Source organism: Macaca fascicularis, chromosome 3 (assembly GCF_037993035.2).
Source record: "Macaca fascicularis isolate 582-1 chromosome 3, T2T-MFA8v1.1".
Taxonomy (NCBI): domain Eukaryota; kingdom Metazoa; phylum Chordata; class Mammalia; order Primates; family Cercopithecidae; genus Macaca; species Macaca fascicularis.
In genome coordinates this window covers 88,647,407-88,663,075 of record NC_088377.1, presented here as the reverse complement: position 1 = coordinate 88,663,075, position 15,669 = coordinate 88,647,407, and the positions used below count along the sequence as shown (strand labels likewise).

Below are 15,669 nucleotides of genomic sequence, written 5' to 3'. Positions count from 1 at the left end.
GGGTGACTAAGTTTTTCTCTACCTTGAAAAGAGAAGTTGCCAAAAGGTGCACAGGAAATCATTTTTTTAAGTGAATATGATAATATAGGTCCATGCTTAATACAACTGAGACATATTTGTTCTCTGTTTTTTAGAGTCACCTCTTAAAAGTCCAATCCCACAATGGTGAAAAAATAAATAAATAAGAAGTATTTGTTCTACCTTTAAGGAGACTGCAGGGATTCTCCTTGAAAATGGAGTATGGAATCAATCTTAAATAAATATGAAATTGGTTGGTCTTCTGGGATAAGAAATTCCCAACTCAGTGTGCTGAAATTCACCTGACTTTTTTGGAAAAATGAAAATAGAAAATGTCAATTTGGTCCATAAAATACATATTACTATTAAAAGATATTTGAAGACAAATCCTTTTCAGAGCTTCTAAGATTGGTGTGGGCAGATTTTTAAGAGCCTAGAGTTTAGCCTTAGAGAAAGAGCGAGGAGATAGTAAGCTAAGATAGAGCCACCCTGGTTTCAAAAAAAAAAACATACTACTAAGAATCCCATATGTTAGCATTTAAAGCCTTTACTTTTGGCCTCATGCTGCTAGGTGAAAGGGTGATTGTTCACAGGGCTTGTATTTTCCAAGATTATTAAAGATGGTAAAATACTATCTTTCAATGTTATCAAAAAATGGTAGCAATTTATACTTCTATTTCAAAGCCATATAAATTTAACAAAATTAAAGTTTGTGGGTGTTTGATAACCCAATCATTCAATATCCAATTAAAATATGGAATAAGTTTCAAATAAAATATGGAATTACATTTCTCTGCTTCTGATAACTGTGGTCACTAATCAACCCCTATGTTATCCCCGATATGTCTAGGACTTAGCTTAAAAAGGTAGCAGATATATTTGAGATGAATGGGAACTATACATGGGTATCAGCTTTCTTTGCAAATTTCTGCTTTTTCCATATCCTTGACCATCTCTGCTACTGCGCAGTGAACCAGGACTTAATTTCTCACACTGTTTCTGCAGGTACCAGTACCAAAGAAGATGCAGTTCAAAATACTGCCAGTTTTCCATGAAATTTTGTAAAGTTGAACATGGCCATCTACTCTTGCCTTAACACTTTTCTCACCACACCCACCTTCCCACATGCATGATATCCAAGGTCAATAGACCTTGATTAGAATCCACTCTCAAGCTTCTCATGCAGTGCATATTGTATTTTCTGCATAAGAAAGGGCGGCCTCTAGAACACAGTAAGTGTATTTGCCCTGTAGTGACATTGCCTACATATAGCCAAGTGTTACAGTATACCAACTGAGTATATTTTTCAAGGAGAGCTAAACCACCTTTTGTAATCTTTGGTTTCTCACTGATATCTTCCTTTCCTATAATTAATTTATTTTAATCTACAAATTGACATAGGGCTAAAAGCTTCAATATTTTACAAAATATTAATTAATGTAATTGTTCCCAATTGTTAGAAACTTTTTTCCTTTTTTCAAAATATTTGCCAACTTCACACAAGTCTGTAAAAATAAGGCTCTGTATTTTCAAAAGCACATACATGAATAATTTATTAGCTATTCTAGGCAAGCTAAATACTAGAATAAACTAGATAAAAACTTGGCTTTAAGCATGTACTTTGATATTTATAAAACAAAGGTTGTTGTTTTTTTTTTTTTCCTCTCTGCATCTGAATCGATACAAATTTACACATGAAGAGTTTTGGCTATAAATTAAAAATTTAGAGATTTTTTACTACTGCCCTCATCTCTGCCTCTTCTTAACTGTTCTCTTCCTTACTCTCCCTCTCTTAACACCTTCTCCCAAATTAATTATCTTTTAGTTAGTGGCGACATTATTTTTCCCAGCTGGTACAGGTAATATTTCTCATAACCAAGCCTTAATCATTTTTTAAAAATACACTTAACTCTAATTCTGACCTAAATATTATATTTTTCTGAAAAAGCTTCTGATTTAAGATTGATTCCAGTAGACACTAAGTTGGAAAAACTTCCGCCCAGAGTTTTGATTATCATCCTGTTTTCCCCATAGGGGAAAACTTGTAGAAGTGGGAGGGGGCACAAAAAAGAGGAGGAAATTTGATCCCTGTACAACAAAAGAGGGCCTTGCTGAATATTCACTGGAATTTTCAGGCTTTTTCCCATCCGAATTTTTGAAATGTGCCCACCTAGTTCAGAGTAAAAGCAAAAACTATAGCCTATCCTTCTTAAAAATACTGTGTTTTGCACACAAACATTCATTGCTTTAAGAACATTAAAAAATGACAGCCTGAAGTGCTTAAAATGTGTATGGACATGGTACAATACATGTATATATACATACAGATATGCATATGCACAAGCAATGTATATATACACATACAAGCATGTAGTTCCATGAATTTGATTGAACTTGATATCCAACAGTGTACAACTACTGTACATCCAGTATGAAATGTCCTGTTTCATGGATGTAAAAGGAGTCAAAAACCAAACTTCTCAGGTCTTTTAAGCCTGAACACAATCCACACTACTCAACCTTGAATCCCAACCCCTGACTCATTGATGGTGAATGATACCAACCACAGACAGACTGTTTAAAGGCTCACACAAATGTCTTTGGTGTATGTGTCTATTTTTTAAGGTACAAAATAATAATAATAATTATAATTATAATAATAAAAATAGCTATTTTGTGTGCTGTAGCAGTTCTTTTATAGCTCACATTAAGTGCAGCTCTTAAACCCCACCCCCACCCCCACTCAAAGAAAATACTTGTTAAATAAGGATTAGACAGGTCAAACACCATTGTAGTGCAAATAGTAAACGATTAAAAAAAAACAACAACAACATTTACAAAATATAGAAATGTTTGGATCCAACAGATGGACAAACATATTCCTTTCAAGTATCTCTCCTTGAAGAAAATAAAAATTAATCAGATTACTTCCAATACAAAAAAGTCTCTCTTTTTGTTCTCTCTCAGGTAAACAGTTTCAAACCTATTAGGTTGCATAGTTCTAAGATCATAAGCACCTTAACGAAATGTAACTTGGTATTCTTTTTTCCTTGATCTTTCATTCTTTCCATACTTGTTCTCAATTTTTTAATGTTGTTTGTTTTGTTTTGTTTTGTTGCAAAAGTGGTACAGAAAAAGGAAGTGTGACCACCTGCACACGATTGTTCTTTTACCAGTATGTGTATATATGTAATGTGTGGGAATGCCTGTGTGTGTGTGTGTGTGTGTGTGTGTGTGTGTGTGTGTGTGTGTGTGTGTATGCTGATATACACAGAGATAAGTGTCACACAGACATACCTTATGACCTGGGTAATTGGGTAGGAAAGTGCCTGTGATGGGCCCTTTCAAACTCATGGCTTTCTAGATGCTATTTGGGTTGCTCTAGTCCGCACTACTGCAGACTAGATTAGTTGACTCAAGGCTCACAAGGGAACCACAAGGGGGGAAAGGACAATACCCCATTTAAACAACTGATGTCATCAGTGTGATTTCAGAAGAAATAAAGGGTACTCCATTCTCCCTTTGCCTCTCAATTCCTGTCTCTTTCACTGCTTCATCTCTGAGCCCTGGCTAAGGATTTTTTTCCACATCTTCCTTCATCTGTTTCATCAGGTTTTGTTTTTAATTTACTTTTGTTTTTTTGTTTTTTTGTTTTTTTAATTTATATTTATCTGGTTAACTCAGAAACCTTAAAAATTTCTTCATTTTGCCACTGTCTTCTCTGGACAACTCTTGCTCCCTTTCCCCCTGGACTGGGCAACTCTATGAGCACCCACACTCCTCCACGATCATGTTCTGAATGTCCTTTTTGATGATGTTTTGACCATCATCATAGTACAACATGGACATGGGTCTCAGCTTGGTGGGCACACAGCACGATTTGAGGTTGGCAAAGGGGCTGTGGCCCCGCATGCGGTAGTGGTTGATGACTGTTGAGTGGAAGGACAGTGAGGACCCGGATGTGCCTGCTATATGGCTCGGGCACTCACCCTCGCAGTAGTTGGCATGATAGCCAGAGGGAGCAATGATCCAGTCATTCCAGCCGATGTCCTTGAAACTAACAAAGAACTGTTTCTTACAGCAGATGTTGACCTTGCCATCACACTCCAAGCCCCGCCGACGCCGGCGATGAGGGTGGTCTTCAGACTGCCGGGCCTGCAGCATGAGGAAAGGTCTGTGCGACTGCTCCTTCTCCTCATCTGCTCCTGCCCCACCTTCACCTCCACCCTTCTTTTTCCCATCCCCCTCCTCTTCTTTCTTCTTCTTCTTGCCCAGGAGCACCAGGCTGGCGCCACTCTCCTGGCACTGCTCACAGGCAATCCGAACGTCCAGGGAGCTTTTTCCCTGATCCAGCAACCGCTGGATGCTGCTGGAGACAGGGAAGACATGCCAGGTGCTCTTCCGAGCGTCTACCACTTTTTCAGAGAGCAACAGTTCACTCCTCTCCCCCTTTAAGCCCACTTCCTCGGCCTCTTCCCCTGTGTCCAAGCTGCCCTGCGGGTGCTTCTGCTGCTGGAAGAGGCGGATGGTGACTTTGGTCCTGGTCCTGTTGGCCTTGGGGACTTTTAGAAAGAGCCAGACTTCTGCACGCTCCACCACTGACAGGTCACTGCCTTCCTTGGAAATCTCGAAGTGCAGCGTCTTCCTGGTTGTTCCTGAAGACAAAAGACAGCATAAGAGAAAACAGTGACACCTGTTAATTCCAACATTTACATGCACTCACAAATTTCAGGCAAGCAAGAGTCTTCTGTGATAGATCCTCTCAAACAGGGGTCAGCGAATGACGGCCCATGGGCCGAAACTCTTTCTGTACTGCCTGCAAACTAAGAATGGTTTTTATACTTTTAAGTGGTTAAAGAAAAGTGGTATTTTGTGACATGTGAAAATTGTCTGAAATTTAAACGTTAGTGCCTGTAAATAAAGTTTTGTTGGAGCATGGTTATGCTCATTTCTGTACATGCTGCCTACAGCTGTTTTTGCACCAGAATAACCCAGAGCTGAGTAGCTACAACAGACTCTGGCTCACAAAGCGTAAATCATTTACTCTCTGGCCCTTTATAGAAAAAAGGTTTTGGACCCTTGCTTTAGAATGAAGAGGGCCTGTGATTCTGTGTCTGTTGACTAATTGCTTAACCTCAGTTTCATCTTCTATAAAATAGGAATGACATAAGGACATGTGACCTGTTATCTCCAGGTTTAGGAAGATCAACTGAGATAACATAAACGAAAAGACACTGTAAGCTCTAGAGAGCTAAGGAAATATCATTCTCAGACAAAAATGCAGCCCCTGGCCTCGCCTCACTATGTAGGTCTGTGCAGTCGGGACACACTGAGTCAGCTTCCTCTTCCCCTGTCACAGCCTGATTCCTCCCCCATCACCTCTTTGCTGGGTCACTGCAGCAGCATGTTCTTTACTTTGCCTCTGCAACACTAAGGCAGGCCTCCTCTCCAGTCATTTCTCCATGAAGCAGCCAAAGGCATCTTTCTCACAGGTGGATCTGATCACATCACTTCTTGAAAGTCCTTTACTGAATTCCTATTGCTCTCAGTATCCAACAGAAAGTGCCTGGGACTTTGGGCTCTGTACATGCTGTTCCTTCCTTGAATGCCAGCTCTTGCCCAGTCCTGGTCTCTGGGGTGTAAGGCCTTGAGAATTCCACCCCCTGTCTCACCCGCAGGCAGTGACACCTGCTGTTCCTTCTGCCTCAAGTGCTCCTGCCCCAACTCCAACACATCACCCTTAGTGCTGCCTTTAATAATGTTTCAATTTTCAGATTGTTTGGACAACACTTCCTCTAGGAGGCTTCCTTCACATCACTTCCACCGCCACCCTCCTGCCAGCCTGGTTTAGAATGCCCAGGGTCTAAGGTCACTATCATAGTCTAATGTTCAGCAGAAAGTAGGCAATGACTTGATTACTTATTAACAAGTGGAGGCGTCCTTAGCATTGAGTTCTATTAAATTAAGAGAGCCACCTTGTACCTCTGAATCCCCGATGTTTGCCTCTGACCCATTAGAGTGCAGCCTAATGGGCACCAGAAACAAATGTCAAATAGCAATCGCTGCTAATGGACAGGAAATCCCCACATTGTCAGGGCAGTTGAATTTAGCAACCACTCAGTTCTAGCCTAACTCTAAAATTAGAAAGTCACCTATTTCCTTCTCTTTTCGTAAGCACCTGTATGTTTAATGATGCAGCAACAATTACTATGAAAGCAGGTATCCAAACTAAAATTTTTTGATTAATCAAATATGTTCTCTCACTTCCTTTTTTCCCCCTTTGTGGCATATGGAAACATACCCTCTTTTCCCTGACCATGGACCTCCTTATAACTGTCCGCTGTACATGTATCCCATGCACAAATCTGTGAACAATCTTCAAGAAGTTCATCTTAGAACTCGCAACTCCCTGGGAGGATCTCCCTGCCTGAATTTCTATAGTTAACGGAAATCCAGCCATACTTATCACTCGAGGCCCTGAGATGTTTACGGTACTATAAATTTTAGGCACAGTTTCAAGTTCTCTGCAGCAGAAGGCAGGCTTTTCTGTGCATTGCGTACTGTAGATTCTGTTCTTAATTTAACACACTCTGCACACTGTGATTATGATAGTGGTAAATTCACTGAGGCAAGGGCCAAGCAGGGCTGCAGATGGATATGAAAGGTTCTCTGGCATCTTTCTATAAACTTACGAGGATGCTGGCCATGATGATGGTGGTGGTGGTGGTAAGGGGAGTTCCTCTGACTCCGACCTCATGTCTTTGGCAGGAGTTGAAATGAATAATAAAGCTGGGTTTATGATTAGATAGAATACAGCAGAGAGCAGTTAGAGGGAGAAGCTGTCTTATTTTAGGAAGCATGATGACTTATTTTTTCAAAATCTGAATTCTATATTCCCCTTTGCTAAGAATTGGTGGGGGTTTGTTGTTGTTGTTTGTTTCTTAACAAAGTAAAGAGAAGATTCCCAGAAGCAGAGCTTAATCATTTACATCTAAAAAGGCAATCAGCAGTTGATTTTAGGGTGGCAGCGTCCTGCCAAGGCCTTAGGAGAAGACCGAGGGAAACCTCCCAAGCCTCGGATAACTGGCCTGGAGGGTGTGCACGTTACCTCCAGCATGGGCACATCTGCCTTGCCCCATGGAGAATGTTAACAAGCTACCTGCTGTTTTCCCTTCTGCTTCTATGCGGGACAGCTTCTGAAATCCTAAACTGCACAGGGTGTCACTCCAAAAACAGAGAGATAGTAGCTGCTAAATTAGAGAACCCAGAGGGCACAAGGTTGGGTTTTGTTTTCCAGGAAAGAGTGTGAAACTGGAGCATCTGACTAGTGCCCCACATAGGGAGGCTCACTGGGTTTTGGGTAACTCATCCCCATGGGATCTACTCTGCTCTCGTCCACACCTGCCAGAAGGGGTCAGGGTGAAGGCCGATGGACAGCAGTACTGACCCGCATGAAGTGGAATTTCCATGAATAACATCCAGATGTTTGGGTGGGGGTGCCGAGGGAGGGTTAGTTGGCTGACTAGAATTAGGGACAGCCGCGTGCAAATTGCTTTTGTAGGGTTAGAGAGGCTGAGGCTGCTGGCTTCTAGTCACACAGCCTACAGGACAGCCCCTCATTTCACAAGAGCAGGTTTCTGATGCATGATCTAGCCCCACCCCTTCTTCACAGGCAGCTGTACTTGGAAGCAAATGATTTAGTGTTCCTGAGAGAGGATTGTACAAAGAGAGTACTCATTAGAGGGGGCTCAATCTGTCAGGTGCTGTTATATTAGGATCAGAGAGTCATCATAAAATGACTTTCATGCTGGTCTTGGCTGATAATTAACTGCATGGCATCGCCTGCATATTATGGAGAGGCATCCGTTTAATTATCTGAATTGAAAGACTCTGTTCCCTGTATTTGCATCCACTGCCTGCGTGCTTTCTCTCTCCCCCATATTTCTGACATTTGGATTTTCCCCCTACTAATTGACATGCCTGTCGCCTCCTTCTCCTGGTGTCCATTTCTGGAACTGCTATTTGTATATTGCATGATATTTTATCAGGAAAAAAAATAAAACAGATCTAATTTCATGAAAATGCTGTTGCCATAATGCTCAGGAGAACAGGGGGAAGAAAGAGATTCAAGTCCTCCTAATGTCTACCTTATATGCAGGTACATTTTACAAGTTCTATTGTATTCTGACTTATTAAGCAGTGCATATTTCTTTCTTTTACATTAGCTTTCATTGCAGAAGGGGGTGGGGAGATGAGACTGCTGGAAACTGACGTGGGATTGATGTTTATCAGGGCTGCAGGCTTCAGAAATATATTACAGCCTCGGAATGTCCTAGGTATGAAAAATATAATAAATAACAGGTCAATTTATTATATTCCCTTTATCTTTATATTACCTGAAAGAGATGGCTATACTGCAGTGACACTTTCAAGATGCCCCAATCCTCCAATCTCCTTGCATAACAATTTGGAAAAGGGAAGGTTGACTAAGGCTGGGATGTTCAGGATCAATTTCTAATCAGTTTTAGTTTTCACTTGAATATCTCATGCTGTAAAATCTTGAAATGAAAGCCTTCCCATAATGCGCCGTGAGCAGGTTCTGCATTAGTTTGTACAGGTGCGACCTAGGTTCCTGCACTATTACCTAGCTAGCCAGATATAGCTGGTCGCTTTGCTAACCTTTCATTACCTACTCTCTGATAATATTCTTTTCATCCTCTGTGCTATTTTTTCCCTCCCGAGGCTTGTGAGCAAGGCTGTATCACAGCCTGCTCTGCCTGAGTAATTCACTAAGAAAGTCCCACGCAAACCCATGTGGGTGATAATATTTCATCACTTAAACCTCTATGAGCTCGGTGGACACATACCAAAGAGAGAGAAAAAGAGGTGCAGAAAAATAGGCAAAGAGAAAATTTGTACCTCACAGGGAATACCTCTGAAATGCTGCCGGGTGGGAAGGATTGGACAGAGGAGAGACTGTGTAAGCTGGAAGGAAAGATACCTGGAAGGGTGTTTGCAGCACATTTTCCTTTGCTTTCAAAATGTTTTGAATAAGTCAATCATGAAGGCATGCCAAGGGTTAAGCAGCTAAGCCCCTTGTTGTTCCCTCCCCCTACACTAAGATGCAAAATGATGGACTCATCCAAAAGTCCAGCATCTCAGATTTGTGGGTGTATGAACATTTTCAGTTAAATAAGCAACACACACATGCAGTGTTTCGATTTGGTTTTGTTTTCCTCACCAGGGTCCTGCCTGAAATATGTTGCTCTTTTACATATGGGCAATAATTATGTCTCTAATGTGAATGTGGAAAGCCTCGTTGTTTACAGAACATATTTAAACTTACCATGGGGTGGGGGTTGGGGGAAGCCTCCCTGTAAAAAGCGTCTGTTCCTTTAATTTTCCATTCTTCATCAAGATTTCACTGTGCCTAGATATGGTATAGTCAATAGTAAGGGTATACACAACTACCATTTACAGGGTGCGTTCTCTGAAGCTCTAACTTTGCATTTGGACTGCTTCCAGGGGTTTCTGCAGAAAGCAGCAAGTGAGGTCTTAAGGTTATTCCTCCTTTGACCTACAGTAGAGGATCTTTCCTGCAGTAGAACTATAGGTTTGGCCATAAATTATCTTGATTAATTTTTTAGCTTTAATGTCCCTCCTTAGGGTCCGTTATTGATTTATAAATGCCCAGCCACAAACATCCATCATCCGTGCCTCTTCCATTAAAATGGTGATGAAAAAGGTTAAATATTTCAGGAGAAAGGGGTTTTAGATTCCTACAAGTAGCAAAAATTCTTAAGGTTCGACCCACAAAATTTCAGAGACTTCTTCCAAAGTTCCTGAGAACTTTGGCACTTTTGATTTTGGACCTAGGAACCAGTCGAGTATGAAGAATTCTGAACTACAGCTAGGAGATCATGTGCAAGTATTTTTTAGCAGAAGAGGGGCCAAGACAAATATGTGTTTTCAAGAAAAGTGCCTGGGAAGGTATTACTGCAGTTCTTTAAATATTACAACGGACTTTCCACCCTGGCATCTCCGCCACCCCCAGCCCAGTCCATCCACTGCACAGGCCACAGACCACTATTAATCTCTTTCCCCATCTTTCCCCACCATTTCTCTCCACACCCTCAGTTCGGAAACAAACGCATCCTCAGAAGCTGAACACCATGTTCCCACAAGGCATTAAAGAAAGAACCTTTTTCCTCCCTGTTTGAAGTCACTTGTCATTTGTCGCTGGTGGAAACTGTTGATAAGGCGGAAAACTAGGCAACAAAATCAGGGGAGACGGAAGATGTTTTTGTTACGATCCGGGAGACCGTATTAGGGAGAGACTTGTGAGCAAATCAGTATCGCTGATGATTCATGGTCACATTTCTCCCTGCTCTGCTTTGTTTGCTTTTGAAATTTATCACTCGTCTGCCTTCCATAGAGCTCCGGAATGTTCACATGTATCACTAGAATTTCCATTTCCTTTCCTTCTGTCTCATTTAATGTATTACAGGTAGTCATGCTTCTCCCATCTCATAAATTCCTAACTTTTTCTGCAGGATGAGAGGGAGCAGGAGGTAACTGATAATCACCAAGATTACTGGGCGCTACAGACGGGGTGCTTCCAGTAGGCACAACTGCCTTTCCCTGGATAAACTGACAAGGAGCAAAAGTCTTTGGAACGCGCCCTCTTGTGGCCACTCTTCCCCATTATTCACAGAAGAGAACGTGTAACCCCTAAAGGCGTCCCTAAGGGATGGGTGATTCACAGAAAAGTTCGGACGATGGGCATGGAATGGTGGGAGTCAGCTCCATTTTGAGATGGCTTTCTTGGGGTGGGGAAAATGGTCATCCAAGCAAGGCTTCTTGGAGCCCTGTCTGGGCGGTGTAAACTTCGAACTCAAATCTTCCATACATAGTATCCTCCAAGGGGTAGACTTAGGTGTTGCACTCAACAACACCTAGGCTACGTGAGCACATCCATTTCTTGGTGTTTTGTTTGTCTTTCTTTTCCTGGTCTTTCTACAACAGGTGCTATCAATTGCTAAGCTAATTACCAGAACCTATATCCAGGTTTGAAAGCATATGGAGACTCAGAGGTACATTATTACTATGCATCGATTGACCAGCTACTGTCATGAGTCAAAATAAAGTAAAAATAAACTGTATCAGCCAAAAAGGCCACTGAATTTAGCTTCATTGACATTTATAGCGATAGCTTGGCTTTACCCATCCCTTCTGTCTTTCCTTGTGAGGAACTCTGTAGGCCTTAAGGTAAACATTGGGGGTTTTGTGCCAGCCATGCACAGAACACACTAACCTTGGTGAGAAATCTTGGGTGATGTGACATACATAAAAATAAAATCATTTTTGTTGGTTGGGACACATTTCAGAGAGCCTTAGAGTGATTCCCTGCTGTTTAGTCAATAACAACTCGCATCAGCTTTACAGAAATCGGGCACTTTCTACCTAAGCAGGATGGGACAAACTCAGTTAAAAGAGTCCCAGGCACTTCAGCTTTTGCAGGCTCTCTACTTCTGTAGCCATGCCTTGGCTTTATCCAACAATCAAGGAGAGAAAAGGCAAAAAGTAAACGTAGCCTCAAATTGAAGAATCCTAAGGTTGAAAGGGGCCGCGATGGGTCTGCATTTGTGGCATGCTCATGGGTGACAATGTCTGGATTCTATGCTGCACAAAATGGTTATAAGGGAAAGAAAAATACATGGCTTTTTCTATTCTCCAAAAACTCTTGACATTCCACATAGTTGGAATGTCATTAAAGTTGAATTATTCCAAAAGCAGCAAGACATATGTCTTTGCTATTCATGTTCATATATTTGCTACAATCATTCAGATGATAAATATCTTTTCCTTGATTAGCAAAATCAGCAGCAAAATGCTCACATGGTTTTCTGCTTGAAGAGTAGACTGTCCATATAGCAATTATTAAATATGTGAAATTATATTAAATCAACTTGAAGTTGATGTGTGAAATTCCTCAGAGAAAAATAAGCAATTGTAATAAACGTTTTCTAAGAATTCAAAGTCAAGTTGTAAAGTCAACCAGGAGTTTCCCATTACAAATCTTAAACTTGACTCAACGTGAACGTCCAATGAATCGCTTTTTAAAAAGTCGCTTATTTTCTTTCAAACTAAACACCTAACCGAGAAGTAAAAAATGACAAAATCTCATACAACTGAGAGAAGATTGGCACTGAAAGGAAGACCACACATAAGCAAGAATGTAAATGGTCAAATTTTTTCACTGCCAAATCTCTAAATGCTAAGAGAGTGATTTGCTATACAAGTCCAGTAAGTCAGAGAGAGGGGCATATTGCTAGTAACAGTCGTGCGGTTAAAAGTGGTCAAAGGCATAGGCGTACTTAGTCGTATGACATAGTTAAAGGCAACTGGATAGGAGCTGTCATTGAATCCATCATGTGTGGAGGTTGGTATATAAAGACACGAAGCAACCCTCTAGACCACTGAAATCTGTTTCACACGCGCAGCCAAATATCATAAATATTTTCTTTTGTATCTTTTCCCACCATGAAAAGTTGAGAAAAAATGGGTGTCAACTTGAAAAGTTCTAACCTAGCTTTCTTCCTCAAAAAGCTTCAGAAGATAAAGTCCTAATGATCATGCCTTTTGGGGCTGGGTTAAGAAAGGGCTTTAGGGAAAGAAAGTAGGACCTTCCCCAAGTGAAAGAGGCTTCTGGTGAGAGAGCCAAACTGGGAAGCTTGTAGGACACCAGTGCTTCTCCTGCAAGGGGAAGCCACACAGCCAGCAGGCTATCTGCACCTCCAGAAGGATGCCCCGGTCTTTCATGGTTTTCTTGAAAACAGAACATCTGAGTCAACAGGTTTTCAGGATTGGAAATTCTGAGTGTTGCCTTAATTGTTTATACTGCTGCGGCAAACTTTTAAACAAAAATGCTGGGAGTCCCTGCACATACTTTACTGGCCATATGCTCTACCAAACAAAACAATGGCATTCCTTTCAAATGGAGTTGGCAAAGGATACAGTTCTTTAGCCTGGCATTACCATGAAAGTAACACGGTATTAACACATCTGTGTGCCTGACGTGCATGGGCTTGCAGGCATGCAAAGGATCTGTGTCACTTAACTATAAAAATAGCCTGGCTCCAAGTCCATGGGCCCATACTTTTGACAGGTATTGCTATTCAGCAACAGGTTAGTGTGGTCCTGGGCCAACGATTAGAACCTATTTATTAAAGTTCTTCCTCTTAAGGATTGAGTGAGTTCAGCATAGTATCTGAGAGTACTTTGTCAAGGTTGCGTTCCTTGGCAGAGAGCTCTCAGTAACTTTAGAAAGAACAAAACTGGTTGTTTTCTTTTTTTTTTTTTTCCTTTCAGAGAGCAAAAGTCAGTGTCCCAAAAGTAACTGCTGGTTCAGTGACAACCGTCCCCCAAAGTAGCTCTTCCCTGTCTTGAATGTGGTGCCTGTGCACTTATAGACAGTTTCTAAAGGTAAAAATGACTGTCACTCATAAATATGCCCTGTTTCTCTAATGTGGCCCCAGATTGGACTTTTAAAGGGGAAGGTTTGTTTTAAGAGAGTGACTTCATCTGTGCCATTCCACTCCAATCCTGGCACACTCACCCCTCTACCCTCAATAAAAACTTGGATGGGGTCCGGAAGCCTCCTCTGCTCCCCAAGCACCCGAAAATGCCGCGGCTTTCATCCGGCTGCTCAGATCTGGTTTCACAGGCAGGGCAAGGCAGCCCCTCACAGTCTGCCTTCCAGCTCAACATTGGCCCCGAGCTTCCTCTCTGTGTGACCGGCTGAGTTTAGCAAGTGTAAGCCAGTCATCTCCAGGCAGAGCTCGACCGAGAATTCCTTTTCTGTAAAGTCCTCTCCCCCTCCCCTGCCTGCCCTCCGTCCGCTAGTCCGCTACCATCACCTAATAACTAATAACCTTCCCAGGCAGTTTCCAGCTGGAGGGAAAAGAAGTTCCTCCTGGGACTGTCAAAGAAATATATTTTACCCTCCTACCCCCCACCCCTCCCCACCCCCTGCCAATGCCAGCACCAACCTGACTCGGCAAACGTGATGATCTCCGAGGTCTGCTCCATAAGTTCATTCATTTCTGCTCTCCTTCCAATGTCATCCTCTATCTCCACATACCCGTTCTCCCCGACTTTGCCCACATGAAGCTTTCTGATCGCGTTCAGAAGCGCCGCCTTGGGCACCGGCTGGGTGACATCGGGTCTCTTCTTCAAGTGCAGCATGTTTAAAATGTGCTTCTTGACGGCCTCCACCATCTCTGGCTGAGAGTTGGGTACATCCTTTGGGAGGGCGGCCAGCGCACAGGACGGACAGTCGGGGGCCGCGCTGTGCCCCTCGGATCCTGGGGTGGGGGAACTCCTCACTATAATCCAGCAACTTGCCAACAGAAATCCTCTCAGCCAAAGCAAGGGCATCCTGGCAGCAAAAGTTGTTGTGATTGCCTTTTTAAAAGGCCCTGCTTTTCCTCCCCCCTCACGCACAGGTTTTTTTTTTCTTTTTTTTTTTTTTTTTTTTTTTTTTTTGTGGGTTTGGTTTTTTTTTTTTTTTTTTTTTTTGGTTTTTTTTTTTTTTTCCTTCTCCTCTTCAGCAAATTCTCTGGAACAAGAACAAAAAGTTTTCTGTGAAGTTTTGTTTGCAGGTTCCTCTCTGAATGCAGTCAGTGCTGTAGGTTTGTGGCTGTCAGGGAGGAGAGTTCTGACTGTCTCCGAGTAAGAGAGAAGGAAGGAGGGAGGGAGGGAGGGAGACAGGGAGGGAGGGAGGGAGAGACAGGGTGGGGGGGAGACAGACAGAGACAGAGAGAGGATGGGAGGGAGAGAGAGACAGGGAGAGAGGAGAGAGGGGGAGAGAAGAGAGAGAAAGAAGGGGGAGAGAGAGGGAGAGAGGGAGGGAAGGGAGGGGAAGAGGGAGAAAGGGAAAGGAAGAGAGAGAGAGAGAGAGAGAGAGAGAGAGAGAGAACGGATTGGCCCTAAGTAAGTGAGTGAATGGAGAGGGAGGGAGTTTGCTGTGAGTAGGGCTGTGATTAGGGAGGGAGGGACAGCCCGTTTTCTGACAGGCTGCTCTCCTTCTGCTCTTAGCTTCCTCACAGACACCTCTCTTCAAATATCACCAATTTCGGGGGTTCTACTTTCTCTTCTAAAATAAATTCTCCTAATTTTGTTCACTATTTTTTTTTTCTTTCTCTGCCCAGTCTCCTGGTTTCACCTTCTTCCTTTTTTGGAGGGGAGAAAAGAAACCCCAAACAAACACAGTGTCTCAATCAACAGGGATGACTTGATTGAAAAAGTCTGTTCCCACCGCTCCTCCACCCTGCCAAGCCACAGCCCTAGGTGGTAAAATGCCCTCCTGACCAGGGAGGTCCAGTGGACAGGTAGTGGAGGTCAGGAAAGAGTAGCTCAGGGGTAACAGAGGGTGCCCGGGCCAGTGGATTGTTCTGGTCTGATGGGATCCAGGGAGATGGTCGTTTCCCCCCATTCATTCATATTTAAATGTTCAGGTCATCAACACTGGCAGGCGATCTGAGGAGAGCGCAATGGAACTTTTGTTTGGGGTCATATAATACACTCCACTCTTCCCAACTGTGAAATGCAGCAGGGCACTGAAGGACCAGAGGGCAGGCAGCCTGTCAC

General features: G+C 42.6%; 1 protein-coding gene and 1 long non-coding RNA gene across 4 annotated transcripts in view; one reads left to right on the top strand and one right to left on the bottom strand.

Annotated features, from left to right (window-relative positions):
- Window positions 1-2,690: 2,690 nt before the first annotated feature.
- The window catches only part of INHBA (inhibin subunit beta A), a 16,830-nt gene continuing 3,851 nt past the window's right edge, over window positions 2,691-15,669 (bottom strand). For all 3 annotated transcript variants that reach the window (XM_045389045.3, XM_065542086.2, XM_015447506.4), the window contains 2 exons: window positions 14,070-14,638; window positions 2,691-4,673 (listed from right to left, as the gene is read on the bottom strand). In XM_045389045.3, coding sequence (XP_045244980.2) covers window positions 3,781-4,673; window positions 14,070-14,638 — 1,462 coding nt within the window. In that variant the 3' untranslated portion in view covers window positions 2,691-3,780. The remainder of the gene's footprint in view (window positions 4,674-14,069; window positions 14,639-15,669) is intronic.
- Window positions 8,017-15,669, top strand: part of LOC102114831 (uncharacterized) — a 23,558-nt gene continuing 15,905 nt past the window's right edge. The window contains exon 1 of the long non-coding RNA XR_010585690.2: window positions 8,017-8,176. This is a non-coding gene — a long non-coding RNA (uncharacterized lncRNA). The remainder of the gene's footprint in view (window positions 8,177-15,669) is intronic.